The following is a 17,685-nucleotide window of genomic DNA, read 5'->3' as shown; positions in this document are numbered from 1 at the left end:
GGGTGGCTCATCCACGCCGGGGGAAGTGAGTTGGGATCTTTCAAACTGTTTGTAGTTGAGACACCGAGGGAGAATTGGTCGAGGTGATCGCTGGGTTTCTGCTGTAGTGAGAGTCCCAGTAGGCACAGTAGTAGGTAGCTGTGTCATCTGGAATTATATTGCTTATTGTAAGAGTACAAATTTTCTGTCTAGAAATCCTTTCAATTGTATACATGCGCCCTTGGAAGCTCTCATCTAATTTTTTTGCCCCTGTTGAAATGTAGAACATCCACTCTGGAGCTTTATTCTCCTTCTGTTGGTACCAATGTATCGCAGTGTTATCAAAATCTTTAGAGACATGTTTAAAATGACATTGCAGACGTGTTGTTCCTTGAGATTTGGTGATGGATACAGGGGTCTGTGTGGGAATTTCCTGGGCAAATCCATCTACAAGAGAAGAGAATTGAAGAGAAGTGAAGGATAGCGAAGGGAAGTGAAGAGAAGGAAAGGCAAAGGTAAGCAAAGGCAAGGAGGAAAGGCAAGGCAAGGAAGGCAGGGCAAGGGAAAGGCAAGGGAAAGGCGAGGCAAGGCAATGTTATTAACTGTCAACCAGGGATTTGGGAAGATATTCTTTACTGCAGAGGAAAAGTAAGATAAAGAAGTAAGGACTTACGAGACCAAGTGGTTGTGGCCACCAGCGCTGCCAGCAGCAGCATGTTTGCTTGTCCCACTCAGCTGTCTCAGAGTTCTCTGTTCTCTGAGTTGAGACTCGCAGAAGGAAACTGTCCCCGGGGCAGACTGAGCTGTGCCACGTGGGAGGAGGAGGTGCCTCCCTCAGGTGGCAGCTGGTGAGCCCCTGCATCAAGCCAGAGGGATGTGTCCCCCGGGCTCCTTCTGGCAGCACTGGTGGTCAGGGAGCAAGGGCAGCATAGTGGGGAACAGGAAGAGTTTTTCCTTAGAAATACTTGGGAATGGCAGGCATGATGTTCCCATTACCAAAGTGTTTGTCAGTGGTACATGCTAGTGTCATCTGGAATGACATCCTTTATCATAAGAACACACCGATTCTGGTCAGAAACCCTTTCAGCTCTGTACCTGTCTTTCTGCAAGCCACTTTCCAGTGAAGTTTTCCCTTCTGCAAAGAACAGTAGCCTCTCTGGAGCTTCATTCTCCTTCCGTTTATGCCAGAGTATGACAGTACTATCAAACTTGTTGGTAAGCTTTTGATTTCACAGGACATTTGTGAAGTTTTCTTGAACTCGGTGATGGATACAGGGGTCTGTAAGGAAATTTCCTATGCAAATCCATCTAGAAGAAAAAAAAGGTGGAACAATCCTGTTAGTTGGAATTCAGGGACTTAGGAATAAGTGCAGCAACGGGCACCCTCTGAGGAAAGGTTGCAAATTGAGAAGGACAGGGACCTGCCACTGGCCCACCACTGTTTATGCCTCTGCGAGAGCAGACTTAAGAAAGGGAAGAAGAAACTGCTGCGCAACAGCAGCTTGGCGAGAGGAGTGAGCACCAGCCCTGCAGCCCCCAAGGTCAGTGCAGCAGGAGGGCAGGAGGTGCTCCAGGCACTCAGCAGCGGTTCCCCTGCGGCCTGTGGAGAGGCCCCTGGTGGAGCAGGCTGTCCCCCTGCAGCCCATGGGTCCCACGTGGAGCAGATCTCCAAGCTGCAGCCTGTGGAGGAGCCCACGCAGGAGCAGGGAGTCTGGGGGGAGCTGGCGCCCATGGGGGACCCGTGCTGGAGCAGTTTGCTCCTGGGGGATGGACCCCGTGGTACGGAGCCATGTGGGAGCAGTTCTTGAAGAGCTGCTGCCTGTGGGCAGCCCCTGCAGGCTCAGTTTGGGAAGGACGGCGTCCCGTGGGAGGGACCCCACGTGGAGCAGGGGCAGGGAGTGACCGTGAGGGAGCAGCTGAGAGAAAGCAGCATTTGGGACAGACCACAGCCCCCAGTCTTACAAGACCAAATGGATGTGGCCAGAACAGCTGGCAGCAGTAACATGCTTACGCATTAAGTGGGGTCTTCACTTGGGTAACAAATAAATCTAACTTTTATGGAAATGAATACGGGGTGGGTGGGAGAGGAGGTGGTTCATTTCAGCAGTATTCAATAGCAGGTCCCTTGCTGATCCATGCATCCCAGGCTCAGAAAATGTCGGAACTGCTGAGGTTGTCAAGGGACTCTTAAGGCCCCCAAGTCCAACCCCAATTCAGGCAGGGTCACCTAGAGCAGGTGGCCCAGGACTGTCCAGTGGGTCCTGATGGAGGCTCCACCTCCTCTCGGGACAACCTATTCCAGTGTTGGACTGCTCTCATGGTAAGAAAGTTTTTTCTTGTGCTCAGATTTATTTTCATTTCATCTGAGTTTCAGTTGGTGCCCATTGCCTCACAGGGCACCACGTATAGGAGCCTGACTCTGGGCCCTTTACACCCCGCTTCAGGGATTTATAGATATTGAGGGGCTCTCTGGACTGAAGAGTCCCAGCTCTCTCAGCCTTTCCTCTTTGGAGACGTGCCTCCGTCCCTTCATCATCTTCATGGATCGTTACTGGACTGTCCCCAGGATGTCCATTTCCCTCTAGTACTGGGGAGCCCAGAACTGGACTCAGCGCTCCACGTGGGGCCTCCCCAGCGCCGAGCGGTGGAGAAGGATCACCTCCCTCAGCCTGCTGGCAGCGCTTTGCCTCATGCAGCTCAGGGTACTGACAGCCATCTTGGCAGCAAGGGCACAATGTTTACTCTCATTCCTTCGCTAGACATCCAGCCAGGTCCTTTTCTGCATAGCTGCTTTCCAGCTGGCTGGCCATGTGTGGCCCAGGGCTCCCAGGTTAGATCTTCACTGCAAATATGCCCCTTCCGTGCTCCCTCCCTGCCCTTTCCTTGTTTTTTGCTAGCTCAGACCATGGTGGGAAAACATCCACCTTCAGCAAAGATTGTGTAAGCGGTGCTGCCTAAATGGACCTCTCTTTATCATCACCCACAGGGGTGCTCCTTTGCCCCACCCCACTGCATTGTACCCGCTGAGGCTGCAGTGTGCTGCATTTCATGCCTGTTTGTCCTGGTTTCAGTTAGGACAGAGTTAATTTTCCTCCTAGTAGCTGGCAGGGTGCTATGTTTTGGATTAGGATGAGAAGAGCGCTGATAACATGCTGATGTTTTAATTGTTGCAGAGCAGTGCTTACACCAAGCCAAGGACTTTTCAGCTTCTCGCTCTGTCCTGCTAGCGAGCAGGCTAGGGATGCAGCAGGAGGTGGGAGGGGACAGACCCAGGACAGCTGACCCAAACTGGCCAAAGGGGTATTCCATACCAACTGACGTCATGCTGAACAACATATAGGGGTGGCTAGCCGGGGTGAAGGGGGGGCCGGCTGCTCGGGGATAGGCTGGGCATCGGTCAACGGGTGGTGAGCAATTGCATTGTGCATCACTTATTTCGTACACATTATTACTATTAATACTATTATTATTATTATTGTTGTTGTTATTCTTTTCCCTGTCTTAATAAACTGTCTTTATCTCAACTCACAGACTTCACTTTCCCGTTTCTCTCCCCCATCCCGGAGAGGGAGGGGGGAGGGTGAGCGAACGGCTGTGTGGTGTTTGACTGCCAGCCGGGCTAAACCACAACACTGTTCTATTTGTCAACTCTTCAGACTTCCTTCCTTCAGTGGAAGGGACGCCCCAGGAGGGACGTTTTAGGAACTGAGAGGTGGGTGCAGGAAGGTAACGTTGGTTCCGTGCATTTGAGAGGAAGCTTGCCACTCAGGCTGCAGCCACCTTTCTGTACAGGCTGCCTACGATCTTCTCGCTCTGTGAGACTGCCAGTAGGCACAGTAGTAGGTACCTTCATCATCCTCACGTATGTCTTTGACTGATAGAGTGCAGGTATTTTTGCCTCTTTTAGAAGAGTGGTACTTGTCCTTGTAGGAATCCTTCTCGTAAGAAATCTGTGCTGTTGGGGTCACATAGAGAAGTCGTTCGGGAGCCCTGGTGGGTATATGTCGGTACCAATGGATGTAAGCAGCCTGGAAGTTATCTATGCCCTCGACTTTGCAATCAATCACTGCAGTCATAGATGTCCTTTTGGTGAGAGATGGCTGACGCTGTTGCAGGAGCACTTGTGCTTGCCCATCGAACAGAAGGAGAGAAAATAATACAACGAGCACTGTCAGCCGCCTGCTCAGAGCCGTATGCATGAGAGCCGCTTGCTGCTGCTCCACACGCTGCCCTCCTGAGAGAGGGAACATGCGCGACCTGGCTGCAGCCAGGGTCAGGACCGGCAGCAGCAGCATCCCGATGGTGCTCGCTCGCCTCTGGCTGTGGGAGAAAGATGCTGCCTCTGCAGCAGGGCCAGGGGGCTGTGCCTGAGGAGAGGATGTGACTCACTTGGGGGCCATCAGGAGAGAGGTCCCAAGAAGCAGGCAGGTAATGCTGCAGGAAAGCAGCACCGCCAAGCCCTGCTGAATGTCAGCGGTCGTTTATAAAGGGATTTTATAGTCTGGAGCAACCTACTGCTGCTTTCAGAGTAGTTGGAAGCTGCTAAGCAGTACCTGGGCTCAGAGGTTTTTCCTAAGGTCCACGGCCAACACAAGGAAGGAGAAGCAAGACAGTGGAGTTGAATGCATTTGAAGGCTGTCCAGTGACTTCCCGTCACACCATCTGAATGCCAAAGGCCAGGAAAATGCACGGCAGCCCCTTGGGAGCTCAGAAGCAGGACTGCTGCCCTTGCAGGTTCTTCTTGTTGCAGGTGAGGTGTGATGCTACGCCCCAGGGTAGCATCTGCAAATGCTGGGGGCTATACAAGGAAACACAAATGTTTTAGACCCCAGATTGAGTTAGCATAAAATAACGATGATCTGGGAGAGCAAAGTAGGACATCTGTTCTATGCTGTTGATAGCCCTTCTGCAGAGACCAGGTCACTGCTACTTCCCTCGGAGAGAAAACGGAACCAATTCCCACATCTCTGCTGTCCAATTGTTATTTTATTTAGGGCAGCCAGGTTTTAATTCTTCCTTTTCTCTCTTCTCCCCGCCTCCCTCCACCCGTCCAAAAAATGTTTTCCAGCTCGATAGGGGCACTCTGCTCTCGTACGGTTGTGACAGGAATCTGAGCTTTCCCTCTTCTGTGAGGTGCGACTCATATCTCAGTGCTAAATGTGCAGCCAAGTTTTTCTTCTTCCTGTTCTCTCTTTCTCCTGCCATACCTGGGGAAATCCCCTTTTTGTTGCTGAAGTGAAATGACTTCTCTGCTGGTACCAGCCACAGCGAGCATCTGCACTGCCTACGACAGCCCCGAAGCGCCTTTGGTGCCTGGCTGCCTGCGAAGTGTGCTTGATGGGTTCGGGGCTGATGGGGAGGCAGGGTGGGCACGTTCCTTGAGGTTTTTGGGACTTTCAGGGTCTGGTCCAGGAAGCGAAGCATGTCTTTGTGCAGGCTGCTTATGGCTCTCTGCTGCTGTGCATCCCACCTGGCGCAGTAGTAGGTAGCAGCGTCTTGCAGGGTGACTTTGCTCACCGTCAGGGTGCAGACAGATTTGTCCAGGTCCTTCTCGATGCTGAATTTCCCCCCATCGGCCTCGTTCCCAAGGAAGAGCCTGGATGCCATGTAGGCAATGCGCTCGGGAGCTGCCCCAGGCTTCTTGCGGTACCAGTGAATGAAAGCTTTGTCAAAGTTGGGGACGGAGACGTGGCAGGTGATGAGCACCGTTTTGCTTTCTGGCTTGGTGATGGATACCGGGCTTTGCTGCAAGGCTCGTGCAGGGCCACCTGTGGGAAAGCAAGAGGGAAATTGGGAATGCAAAGCTGAAACAGCAGCAGAGCTTCCCCCGGGATGTGCAGGCAGCAGGGTGAGCAGGGCACATACAAGAGAAAGCAGCTGCCAGGACGAAAGCTCTCAGCAGCCACATGGTTGCTGCCCTCCGTAGGGCTTCCATGTGGGGACAGGCTCGGGGCCAGAGTGCGCCCAGCCAGGCCAGCAGGAGCCTGCAGCCAGGTGAGGTTTGCAGCCCTCGCCCGCCTGTGGTGGGGAGCACAGCCAGGGTTGTGTGCCAGCTGCTAGAGTGTTTTCTACGGCTGTGCTCTCCCAGTAAGCACAGTAATAGGTGGCTTCTTGCTCCTTTGTGACTCTTCTTATTGTGAGAGTACAGATGGGCTCCGTCTTCTTCTTCTCGGCCCCAAATGTTTCTCTGTAGGACTGGTTGTAGAAAACAGCCTCCCCTGTCTGCACGTACAGAAGGGGCTGTGGGGCTTCCCCAGGTTTCTGCTGGTACCAGTGGATGTAGGCATTCAGAAAGTCTGACCCTGAGAAATGGCACTCAATCCGCGCAGTGCTGTATGCCACTCTGCGCACGGAAGGTTTTGGCTGCCGGAGGCTTTGCGCGGCTCCATCTGCAAGGGAAATCAAGGAACAGCGCTGTGGTGACAGCAGGGGCGACCCCCGGGCGCTCCCAGACCCCGCAGCTCGCACCTAAGACTTACAGCAGCAAAGGGCTGCAGCAGCCAGAAGCACCTGCAGCGGCAGTGGCAGCATGCGTGTGGCACGACCTCAAGTCTGCCTCCGTGAACTGGCCCGGGCAGAGTGCGTCCGTCCCTGGCGACAGAGAGGGAGGGAGCAGGCACTTGAGGGGCGGAAAGGAGTGGCTCAGGCACCTGGCACCCAATGGCAGCTCCTCTGCGTGGCTGCAGCTCCTGGGGTGCCTGGGGTCTCCTCGGGCCTGTGGGAACCTCCCTGCAAGTGCTGGTGCCCTGCAGATGGAAGCCACTGCCCATCGCAGCTCCCCAAATTCAGCCCGGTGTGAGCAGCCACAGCTTGTCTTTACGGAAGCTGCCTCGTGGCCAGCTGCACACACTGTAGCACGGTCACAGGTAGGTTGCTGCAGCAGCTCCTTGCCCACTCTTACGGATTTGTGCCTCATTTTTAGCCTGGGTTCCTCTTGCTTCATCTCCACCTGAGTATATCTTTGCTTGCTGGAGGGGGAGACGAGATAAGAGAGTTTCCACCTGAAATCTCTCTTCCTGTGGTGGTGGTAGTGGTGGAGAGTTTCCCAATGCTGCAAAGTATGCTGTGATGCTTTCAAACTGTTAGTGAAATCTTCAGTAATTTAAAAATCATAAATATGCACAAAAGCATGCCCAGCCCTCAAATAAGTCTTCTGTTCCCTGGCCCTACCCCTGCCATTTCCCACATCCCTGAGAAAGTGGCATTTCTCTCTACCCATCAGGGACAGCTGTCTTTGTACTTAGCCATCTCCCATGGTCCGGGTGCCACGATAGGATTTTAGCACCTGGGATATGTGTCTAGCTCACTAGCTTAAACAGAAATGCTTTCTAGTGTAAACTTTCATGACATCTTCTGGACATCGGTAGCAATTCACTGACTTTTGTGTTCTTATTTTGTTCTGAAACCTGCCAGAAAGCCTGTTGTAGAACATCCTTCAACGTCTCATGCTTATTTAGTATCTAATTTTCTCACCAAATAGTGTACGCTTCCCAAATCTGACGCCTCACATGAGCACAGGTCTTTTCCTATCGTCTGGCATTTATCAGGCAAGCCCGAATCTTGTGATTGCACATTCAATACCGAGATCTGAACACCTACTGATGAGCAGCCCTCTCCTCCAGCTTGACTCCATCTCCACTGCTTCCCCATTAAGAATGTCTCAGAAATAGGCTTAAAAAATGACAGTTTCCTGATGCTGATACTACCGGGGTCCTTTCTTGAAGTAGAAACCAGTTGTTTACTCAATGCATAATTTTCCCAGCCCTATCAAGAACGTCCATGTCCTGCTGATTTCTGCCCCCAGATTGATGCGACTTTCTCACTCCAAGCCACAGGGAGTCTTCTCCCTCGTTTCAGTGGGATTTTGAATGCACTCAAAGTACTGCAGACAGCCTACACCCGGGGGTCCCTCTGTCGGCCTGGCCTAACTCGAGTTCCTAGCAGCTTCTTATAGGTAAAAGAGATTCTGCTATGGAAAGCAACAAACCAACGTTATTTTGCATGAAATCCGTGATGGTTTCTTCCTGCTAACACTATCCAAAACCCCAAATATGAATTTCAAACTCCAAATTTCTGTCTCAGAAAACCTAAATCTATGTAGCACTGACCAGCTTGTGAGGCACTGCTTTCTCTTTCCCTGTTTCCTCTTAGCCATAAATATTTCTCAGAATCGGTCACCCTTTCCTTTGGGAAAAAAATTTCTTACAGTTTTCTGTGTCAAGCCATGGGCTTTGAAAAGCTCCAGGACAACATGCTGAGTTATTTCCAGGAAAGGCAGCATGGAAAATTGCCCCTTTCCAGTAAAGACATTGTTACAACCAGTTCCCTGCCACGCTTGAGCAAAATAAGGGGAAGAGGAAGTGCTCAGGTTGCATTAGGAATTTGCCTTTCACCGTTCCCTTTGTACTTGCCACTTGCTCCGTCGACCTCCTGAGCTTTTGGCAGCTGACCCCTCCAAGGAGTGGCTCAGCACCGAGCCAGTCCTGGCTGTGCAGAGCCTGCGTGTTGAGGCTGGGCAGCTCATCCACGCCGGGAGAAGTGAGATGGGATCTTTCAAATCATTTGTGGTTGAGCCACCGAGGGAGAATTGGTCGAGGTGATTGCTGGGTTTCTGCTGTAGTGAGAGTACCAGTAGGCACAGTAGTAGGTAGCTGTGTCATCTGGAACTATACTTTTTAGTATGAGAGTACAAATTTTCTGGTCAGAAACCCTTTCAACTGCATACTTGCGCCCTTGGAAGCTCTTATCTGCTTTCGTTGTCCCTGTTGAAATGTAGAACATCCACTCTGGAGCTTTATTCACCTTCTGTTGGTACCAGTGTATGATGGTGTTATCAAAATCTTCAGAGACATGTTTAAAATGACACAGCAGACGTGTTGTTCCTTGAGATTTGGTGATGGATACAGGGGTCTGTGTGGGAATTTCCTGTGCAAATCCATCTAGGGAATGAAAAAAAAATAAAAGAGAGAGAGAGAAATTAAGTTATTAATTGGCAATAAGTGACTTGTGAAAATATCCATTAGTGCAACCATGTATGCCTGTGAGGAAAAGGTAGAAGGTAAAAAGGACTTACCAGACCAAGTGGTGGTGGCCACAAGTGCTGCCAGCAGCAGCAGCATGATTGCTTGTCCCACACAGCTGAGACTCAGAGGAGAGTGAAAGAGGCCCCAGGTGGGGACAAGGTTGAGTGGGAGGAGAAGATGTCTCCAGCAATGGCTCTTCTGGGAGCAACCGTGTGCGGCTACGTTTGCAGAGAACCCACTGCAGCCTGGGAAAGGACTTAGGCCAGGGAATGCTCACGTTGGTGAGGAGGTTGTCATCCCATCAGCTTTTCAGATGAATGTGAGAAAGACTGGGAAGTCCAAGGAGCGTGGCGTGTGGAAACTTGAGTCAGAGCTGCTGAGAAGGGGTTGAGAGTGAGAGCAGCTCCAGCCGTACATCAGGCCGTGAAGCTCCCAGCCCAGAGGCCACCCTGGTGGGTGCTGAGTGTGTGCGGTCACCTGCAGTGGGCAGGAGGCATGTCCCCACCCCGTCAGGGACCTCCTCTTGCTGCCTCCGCCTGGCCACCCAGCTGCGGCCTGCCGAAATGCCCCTGTGCCTGTGCTGCCCCCACTGCAGCAGCTCGTGGGGATCAACCTGCAGCAAGTGCATCAGCATCCCCAGGAGTAGGCGCCTCGTCTGTGGTTTTGCGTGGGGAGGCAATGCGCAGCTGCAGGGTTTTGGTTTTGAAGCTGAGATGAGGAGCAAACACTTCTTGGAAAGAGAGTGGGAAAGAAAAGTGGAGAAACATGCGGCATGTTGCTGAGAGGTTTGGAAAGGGTCCCTCTCTCAGCAGTACGTACCCCTGGAATAGCTCATTTAATTTCCTAATGGTACTGGGAGGCACAAGCAAGTGGCTGTGTTTCTTCAGTGGGTGAGCAAGGAAGAGAGGAGGATGGAACAGACCTGAAGGGGAAGGGAGAGAGACGCAAGCACCAAGTCAGTCATTGCAGCAGCACCCCAGGATAGTGTCCAGCATGGGCAGCTCTAGTTAATCTGCATCACATTTGTGTTGGCAATTACATGGAAAGGATGAGAGACCAACTGCCCGTCACCAACAGCTGCCAGGAAGGACGAAAAACAGTAGCAGTCCATTGCTATTCATCTGACCACAGAGTAGAAATGTCTCAGGTTCCTGACACAAGAGGAAGAGGAATGGAATAAAGTAGTGATGGGGCATGATTAGAGGTCAGACTTCCTGGTGTCTCCCGCGAGACGACGTGTACTGGGCCCAGCCTTTTATCAACAATATACCTCCCCACGTATCCCCCACTCCTCCCTCTCTGGTGTAGTCAACAAACTTGCTGAGGGTACACTCTGTCCCGTCATCCAAAGCATTAAGGGAGACGTTAAACAGGACTGGACCCAGGAATGATTCCCGGGATACACCGCTAGTTCGTGGCCTCCAGGTGGAATTTGTGCCACTGATCGCTACCCTCGGGGCCCAGCTGCTCATCCAGTTTTAAGCCCATCTTTTGTGTCTTCCTCCAGCCCCACACATCAACAGCCTTTCTCCCAGGATCTTAGGGGTGACAGTGTCAAGGGCTTTAATGAAGTCCCCCAGACTATCTGCACTGCTCCCCCCTCATCCATATCCTGCGGCAGAAAATCATCAGAGCAGGGCTGAATGACGAAGTATCTGCATTTGGGCAGAGTTCAGAGCTTGTGGTTCAGAGTGCCAAGTGCCTTTTTGTATGGTTTATCTTGGCCCATCTAACGCTGTGATGCCTTGATATAAATACCAGTACGCACAGTAGTAAGTGCCTGCATCCCTCTGGGTTACATAATCTATTGTAAGACTATAGCGAGGTTCAGAGGCATGTTTCCACACTTGATACTTTCGTCCATCTGTGCTGTCATCAAACGTGGGAGTCTTTCCTGACATGTACAGTATTCTCTTGGGTGGCTCTCCGGGAAGCTGCTTGTACCAGTGCACGACGGCATCACTGCTCAGCTGGCACTCCATTCTGGCCGAGCTGCCCTTCACCTGCCTCCGCATCACCGGGCTTTGCATCGGCACTGCCTGTGCATCTCCACCTGGAAGGGAATGGGGAGAAAATGGGTGAGGGCTCGGAACGGCTGCAGTCTGGAGCAGGGACAGTGTTCTCCGCACACGGGAAAGATAGGAGAAAGGGAACGGGGCTTACGGGACCAAGAAGAAGCTGCAAGCAGGATGGGCAGCAGCAGCATGCTGCCTGCTTGGGTGAACCGTAGGGGCAGGAACATTATAAAGCCCTCCAGGAGGAGAAGGAGTCAAACCGCTCTGGGGAGGAAATGACTCATTTGACACCCAAGGGTAGTGCCTCAGCTCCTTACCATTGGTTTGGGAGGGGTGAGGTGGATGGACAGGGGGTTGCTGCTGCTTAAATTTTCTGGCAAACTCGACCACAGCAATAAGAATGTAGAAAGGACCTAAAAGATTCGTTCTGAAGTTATTTTGTTCGTGTGTGTCTATGGTACCTTCCGCTCAGACTCACCTGTATCTCCTGCTGAGTGCACACATCCTGCCCGTCCCCAGGATGCTCTCCTCTCCTCGGACCCCACACTGTCCCAGAAGCACGTTTCCCCAGCCTTCCCTAGAAAATACGGCCTGCTCTGGAAGCTCTGTGGGCCAGTTCCTGGTGACTTCTGTCTTACTCTTTCTTGGAACAGCTCCAGCAGGTCTGCTCAGCCTCAGAGGAGAGGTGCAGCTGGCCCTTCTTTGGCAGGAGAGCCCTGGTGGCTGTGACAAAGCCACGGTGAGATGCGCGCTTATGCAAGGCAGCTGTTTGCTGCCCTCTGCTTTTTCGTGCTTTCAATCCGTTCTCCATACAGACTATATTTGTGCTTGAAACTGCTCAAACCCACGTGCAGAAACTTGCACTTGGCCCTGTTTAGATTCATGAGATTCACATGGGCCCTGATTTAAACAGATTTTATTTCATTGTCCTGATCCTGAAATATGCCAGGATTTTTCACCTTGGAGATGATGACAGCTCCATTTTGGGAACTGCTAATACTAGATTTTCATACAAAATTAGAAATAATCCTTCTTGGAGAACAATATGTCTTGTGGGACCTGACAGGTGTATTGAAATATATCTTCAAGTTCTTGAAACCTTTGACTTAGCTTCAGAAAGACTGCTAAGAGTGTATATTTAAGTACCACCGTTCTGTATATATCGCCTGTTTGTGCTTGACTTTTGTCTGATAAATAAACCATACCTTAGGAGCACCTCCCAGCTCCTAACAGCAGGTGTGGCGTACTTTACTTCATCCAACAGTCCAGGAAAAGTCAACAATCTTGGAAGAAAAGGCAAGATGTTCAGGATTGTGCAAATTAGAATACTTCTCATTGACTCTTCTGAGGACTGTGCTTATATCAATTTGCTCTGGAGTAGCAAGAGGGAGCTGCAGCAAACAGTGCTACGTGACTCCTATGATCGCCCCTTGAAAACTGCAGGCACTGCGTAGTCCTTCTTGTTTCCTGCTTAGAAGGGCAGTGCAGCTGTCTTCAGCTGAAGGTAGTTTGAGAAGGACTTTAAGATAGAGTTGTTTTTCTCTCATAAGAAATTCCCCCCACATCCAAGATGTCCGCCTGTCCCCTAGCCACTTATAGCACTTCTCCCTTCCCTGTTCCTCTCTGTCTCGGGCACCTCTAATTCCTTTCCAAGCATCTCCTGGGCTTTTTGTCTCATACAGCAATTGCTTGTTCTGTCTTGAAAGACAAAGCCCCTAAGTCTGGCAGCCAGTGAGGGCAGCTGCCTGCTCACTCCTCAGCAGGATGGTTGAACTGGCAAAAGCACTTTTCAACAGTGCCTCAGCTGAGAGAATGAAAATTTGGATTTCCCCTTCCTGTTTGTAGGACACGAGGGAAAATTCTTCTAGATCCATCACAGCCCTGCTTGCAGATTTAAGGCAAATGTTTGAATTTTAAATAGGGGCAATATCCAAAATCTGCCTCTCTCCTACAGTCGCTCAGCAGCTCTTAAAAGCCTGGTCTTAAGTCTTGTGGTACTACAGCTCTCTTGCTCTTCTTTTTCATCAGTCATTGTCTCCTTACTTCAGCTTACAGCTCCAAGGGACAAGGGACAATTTCACAGAGGGTTTGATGAGGAGCAGGACCCATGCTTGGAGCTCCGTATCACCTACTACAAATCAGTAGTTGTGGGCAAAGACAGAAAGATAAATCAGCATGGAAATGATTTACTTAGCGAGTCTTCTCCACAAGGACCAAGGGAAGGGGCAGTGATGCTGTTTTCCAATGTCTAGACAAATAAGCTGGAATGTCTCTACACAAAACATTCATGGTGTTGTGGGGCTGTTTCCTGTGCAAGCACATCTTTGCAGTAGTTTTTGTGGAGAAATGGCAGAAGGCTAAGGAAATGGCTGTGTGTAGTCCTACGTGACACAGTAATACCACCCACTGGCTTGGATGTCCCTCTTGTGCATCAGCAGCACACAGGTGTCTTTGCATGTGTAGACAAGATATTTCTTTTTGGAGAAACCAATAGTCCAATTTATATTTTGTGGTGGGGTGGAGGACAGTTTTCAGGCAACTTTTGGTGCCAGAGGACGTACGTTTACTTCGGAGGTAAATTAGGCAGTGTCCCCTGGGAGTGGCTGGGCTGTGATGAAGGTGTACCCAGAGCACACTGGGTGGGAGAGAAGGGAGGAGGCAGCAGGGGTGGGGACGCAGCAAGAAGTCCTTATCCGTGGCTAGGGGGGACACAGCAGTATCCTCAAACCACAGGCGCCCCCCGCACAAGGAAAGGGCACTGAGCTTTACTCCCCATTTCTGGCAAAGGCATAGTGCACAGAGGAGAAACAACAAGCCTTAGCTGCAGTGTGCAGGTTGTTTTGCACACAATCGCCAGCCATCACACAGCAGAACCAAGTCATTTGTCTGCAAGTTATTTGCAAAGTGTCATTTGAGCTTGGGATTTGGGTAATAAGAAATCACTGATACAGAACTGTATATTTAGGCTGGGGGACAAATGGAAGAGTAATGTAAAACCAAGATGAAATATATTCTGGGACAATTAGAAATAACTCATACATAAAACTTACTTACAAGGCAAGAGACAAGCTTGCAGGCTTTTCAAGAAGCCTGTAATTTTTCTTAACTCTGACACAGATCCTCAGGAAAAGTTCAGAGATGCTGGTATAGTTCAACCCAAAGAGAGAGAAAGAAATTTAATAATATATGTGCTGATACCCCCCATCCCCCAATGCAATGACTTGGTGGAGGCAGGTGATGTTTTTTTACAGTGGTGGCTTAATTTCATGTTAAAAAGAGAGGCAGAATGCATGTCAACGTGAAGATCTGGTGACACTATTGGCAAGGTGTAGGCTAATGGTCCATGGCACGTCTGGAAAGCAGTAAGAGAGAGCAGTGATGAGGAGGCAGTCACTAGATATATGCCCCTACACAGAGGCAGCAACATCCTGCTGGGACTGCGCAGCTGAGATTCACAGGGGGCAAACATGGCTCATGGACAATGTGCATCACTGATGGTGCAGATGGGAGAAGACTTATACCAATGTGCCATACTGTCTGAGAAGTAAATAGCTCTTCTGTAGCCATGATAAATCAGTGCACAGCTTGCTATATACCTTTCTGACCACCTGTGGACCTAATTTTTCTCTTTTGTTACCTAGTTTCTGCACAGTGGGGCAACTCTTGCTTTCTGGAATATAATGTCATACTACAGGGCATCAGACACATCGTTCTACATAAACAATGACCAGAACCTTTAAAAACATTTTAAAAATTGAAAATAATATGTACTTACAGGGGAAGAGACAAGCTGAGAAGGTTTCCAGTAAGCCTGCTGTGCCTCTGCTGCTGCTCCTCAAGGGCCCAACAGCACTGTGTGCTCCCAGGCGATGAGTACTCCGGGGCTGAAAGAACAAGATGAGAGACAAACTCCTAAAGCCTCCAATACTAAAATGTAGAGACTCAACAGCTGTTATTGCTTCAAGCCTCTTGGAAAGTTTCAGGCTTTGACTGTGAAAGGGAACACAGGCACACACAAGGCCTGAGGGGGAGCAAGAGGTCATGTCACCATGGAGTGAAACCTGTGGAGAAGGTGGGTGCCTCTCTCCACTGAAAGGGAGACCTACAAAGAGTTTGATATTTATGAGAGGGGAAAAATTGATAAAATGGCACATTAGTTCCCATTCGATGTACCAGAAGAGTGAACAGGTCTTCAAAGCATAAAGACTGTTTGCTGAATTTCCTTGAAAAGTTGACACAACTCATGAATTGACACTACTGTGTTGAATTTAATTCCAACTCCCAACACTGCTCTACTGGACTTCTGCATTGCCTCCTACTGACATCCATTCCCAGCTCTAACTCTCCTCCATCTTGTAGAGGAAACCCTATGGGAATGATAACAGCCATGTGTGAGCTCTTCCTTACTCCAGGAAAAACTGGGGTGGGGGGAAGGAAACATGATAGGAAAAGTCTTTTGGCCAGAAACCCTGCACCGATTAGATTTGTTTGAAACCCTCACCTCACAACCTCACATTTCCTGGCAGTATTTATTGCTATTGCTATTGTTATTATTGTCTCAGACCTCTTGGAAAAGGGAAAAAACACAAAGTAGGAATACTATGAATTTTATGCTGCTTTGCTGACACAAACTGAGCAGGCAGTGTAGAAATGTGGTGGAATATTTTACTTACTGGGCTTAATCCTACATGAGTATATCCCTACATCCACTCTCTACCTCCTTGTCTGTTTTGAGGATTCCATTTAGGGTGAAAGGTGATTTGGTGCAGTATTTTTGTATCCTCAAGAGCCATGGACGGGAATTGAGCCCCCTGCAAGCAACTGGCCTGCTGGTTTTGAGCGCTCCAACATTAAAAGACTGCTAACATTCATTTAGTAGTGCTGTTTCAGCTGGCAAATACCACAGTGCTCTGCTAACTCATAGGAACAATAGTCATCCCAGTGAAAGCAAGCCATGGGTAGGTGAATGGACAGAAGCAAAGACAGGGGTAGACATGTAAGAAGGTTATCAGGGAAGCTGACTTTACAGATCAAAGTCATGCCACTGAGCTAGAACATGAGGCCATTTGCAGGTTTTAAAGTGTTTTCTCATCGTTAGTAATCTGACTGATTATTTAAACACAGGTGGAATATAAAGTTATTTTAAGCAGAGGTAGCATAGAGAATTACTTCCTTCTCTTACCCTAACGTTGCGTCTTTGAGTTCAATCAGCTGAGTAACTTGTTACTCAGTGCAGATTTTCCATGAGCAACTGCTCTGGTTTGATCTATAGCATGAGTTTTAATACCTATGAGACACAAAGATATGTTGCAGCAATGAGTTAGGGTGCAGCTTGATAATGCACTTTTCTATCTTCATTTGCCTGCATGCTGAAGTAGCCGGTCACTGTGTACATAAGGCTGGTTTGCATCTGCTACTGCACTGAATTTTCCCTGTGTGCCTGCAGCTATGAGCCAAATTTGGATAATGAGACTTTTTGAATAAATTCATACCTTAAGATTCAATCAAATAACAGCTCTAGACCGGTCAGTACAAATTCTAGCGTCTACCACCCTCTGCTGGTGTGAAGGAGTAAAACCCTCAGAAGTCCTTTATGAGCAGCTGCGTAGTAAATACGGATGGATGCTGAGAACGCCTATAATACGCTGTTTTTTGTTTGTTTGTTCGTTTGTTTTGTTGTTGTTGTTTTGGTTTGGTTTGGTTTAAGCAAAGCATTTATGCACCAGTCACTTTTATTTTCATGATTACTTTCTAAATAGTCAGCAGTGTGATGTTCAGTCTTGGGCTAGGAGATACACAAAGATCCTCAGCGTGCTTCTCCTGTAAAACATGTATCTTATAGGCTTAAAATAGAGTGTTTTGAATCACTATGAACAACTAAAGACAATTTTCACTTTCAGTTATGACTCTATAAGAGAGAGTTGGGAGTTACAGCATTGTGCCTTGTATGGGTTCTGTCGGATTTTGGACACAGAGAACTTTGCATGACCTTCTCATTTAGCAATTTTATCTTAGCACACACAGGTTATTCCTTGAGATTACATGGTGTTTTGTTTTGTTATTTATTTATTTTTTATTCACTGACACACAGCTAGATTATTTATTCTATTGCAGCTCAACCTGTTTAAATTAAAGAAAAAAAAATCAAAGTTTTTATACAGAGTTTGGCCTTCTTCTGTATAATTGCCTGAAATGCAGGTATAGAAATCCTGAAGTACATTCCCCTCCTTTATAGTACATACCTTGGAAACTCAATAATTGAAGTTTAAAGTAACATACCTTTTGGGGGTTTTGGTGTTCTTGTTCCAGTTACGCGTCGTGCTAGCAACAGTCTGCCTAGCCAACTACACAGGCACAATTAGTCACCTGTGGTTAGCTTGGGGTGCACCAAAGCCTCTGCTCTGACAACACCGAAAGAGACCCCCCCCCCCCAACCTTTTTTCTCCTTCGAAGCCAGGTTGAATACGTATAGGACTTTGGTGCTTGTTCTTAGCAGCCACAAGGCTCTTCTTATAAAAGGTAGACAAGCAAGATAATGTTCCTCTGTGCTTTGTGCCAGGAGAGCCACCCAGAACCAGGCTGGACCTACTCTTCCGACAGCTCATGAAGAATTTTGGAGCCCTGGAGTATTAGGAGCTGTATTGCCCAGGTTAGTACATGGACACTAT

The 17,685-nt window shown here is 49.1% G+C and overlaps 1 protein-coding gene, 1 long non-coding RNA gene and 4 gene segments (V, D, J or C); 1 reads left to right on the top strand and 5 right to left on the bottom strand.

The window, feature by feature from the left end:
- Positions 1 to 17,685, top strand: part of LOC121066161 — a 29,481-nt gene that overhangs the window by 2,038 nt on the left and 9,758 nt on the right. The window contains exon 2 of the long non-coding RNA XR_005817551.1: positions 17,577 to 17,666. This is a non-coding gene — a long non-coding RNA (uncharacterized LOC121066161). The remainder of the gene's footprint in view (positions 1 to 17,576; positions 17,667 to 17,685) is intronic.
- Positions 3,696 to 4,915, bottom strand: LOC121066155. The segment is given in 1 exon segment: positions 3,696 to 4,915. A coding segment is annotated over 1 exon segment (498 nt).
- LOC121066153 lies at positions 4,960 to 5,933 on the bottom strand. Its single transcript, XM_040549569.1, has 2 exons — positions 5,845 to 5,933; positions 4,960 to 5,747 (listed from the first exon to the last, which is right to left on the bottom strand). The coding sequence occupies exons 1-2, from the start codon at positions 5,912 to 5,914 to the stop codon at positions 4,966 to 4,968; spliced, it is 852 nt and encodes a 283-aa protein (XP_040405503.1). The 5' UTR covers positions 5,915 to 5,933; the 3' UTR covers positions 4,960 to 4,965.
- LOC121066154 lies at positions 5,875 to 6,510 on the bottom strand. The segment is given in 2 exon segments: positions 5,875 to 6,368; positions 6,459 to 6,510. Coding segments are annotated over 2 exon segments (546 nt in total).
- On the bottom strand, positions 8,501 to 9,105 carry LOC121066156. The segment is given in 2 exon segments: positions 8,501 to 8,918; positions 9,053 to 9,105. Coding segments are annotated over 2 exon segments (432 nt in total).
- LOC121066157 lies at positions 10,636 to 11,214 on the bottom strand. The segment is given in 2 exon segments: positions 10,636 to 11,055; positions 11,166 to 11,214. Coding segments are annotated over 2 exon segments (381 nt in total).

This window comes from Cygnus olor, chromosome 2 (genome assembly GCF_009769625.2).
Source record: "Cygnus olor isolate bCygOlo1 chromosome 2, bCygOlo1.pri.v2, whole genome shotgun sequence".
Classification (NCBI taxonomy): Eukaryota; Metazoa; Chordata; class Aves; order Anseriformes; family Anatidae; genus Cygnus; species Cygnus olor.
Note: the sequence above shows the minus strand (reverse complement) of the source record. Positions and strands in the feature narration are given on the sequence as shown.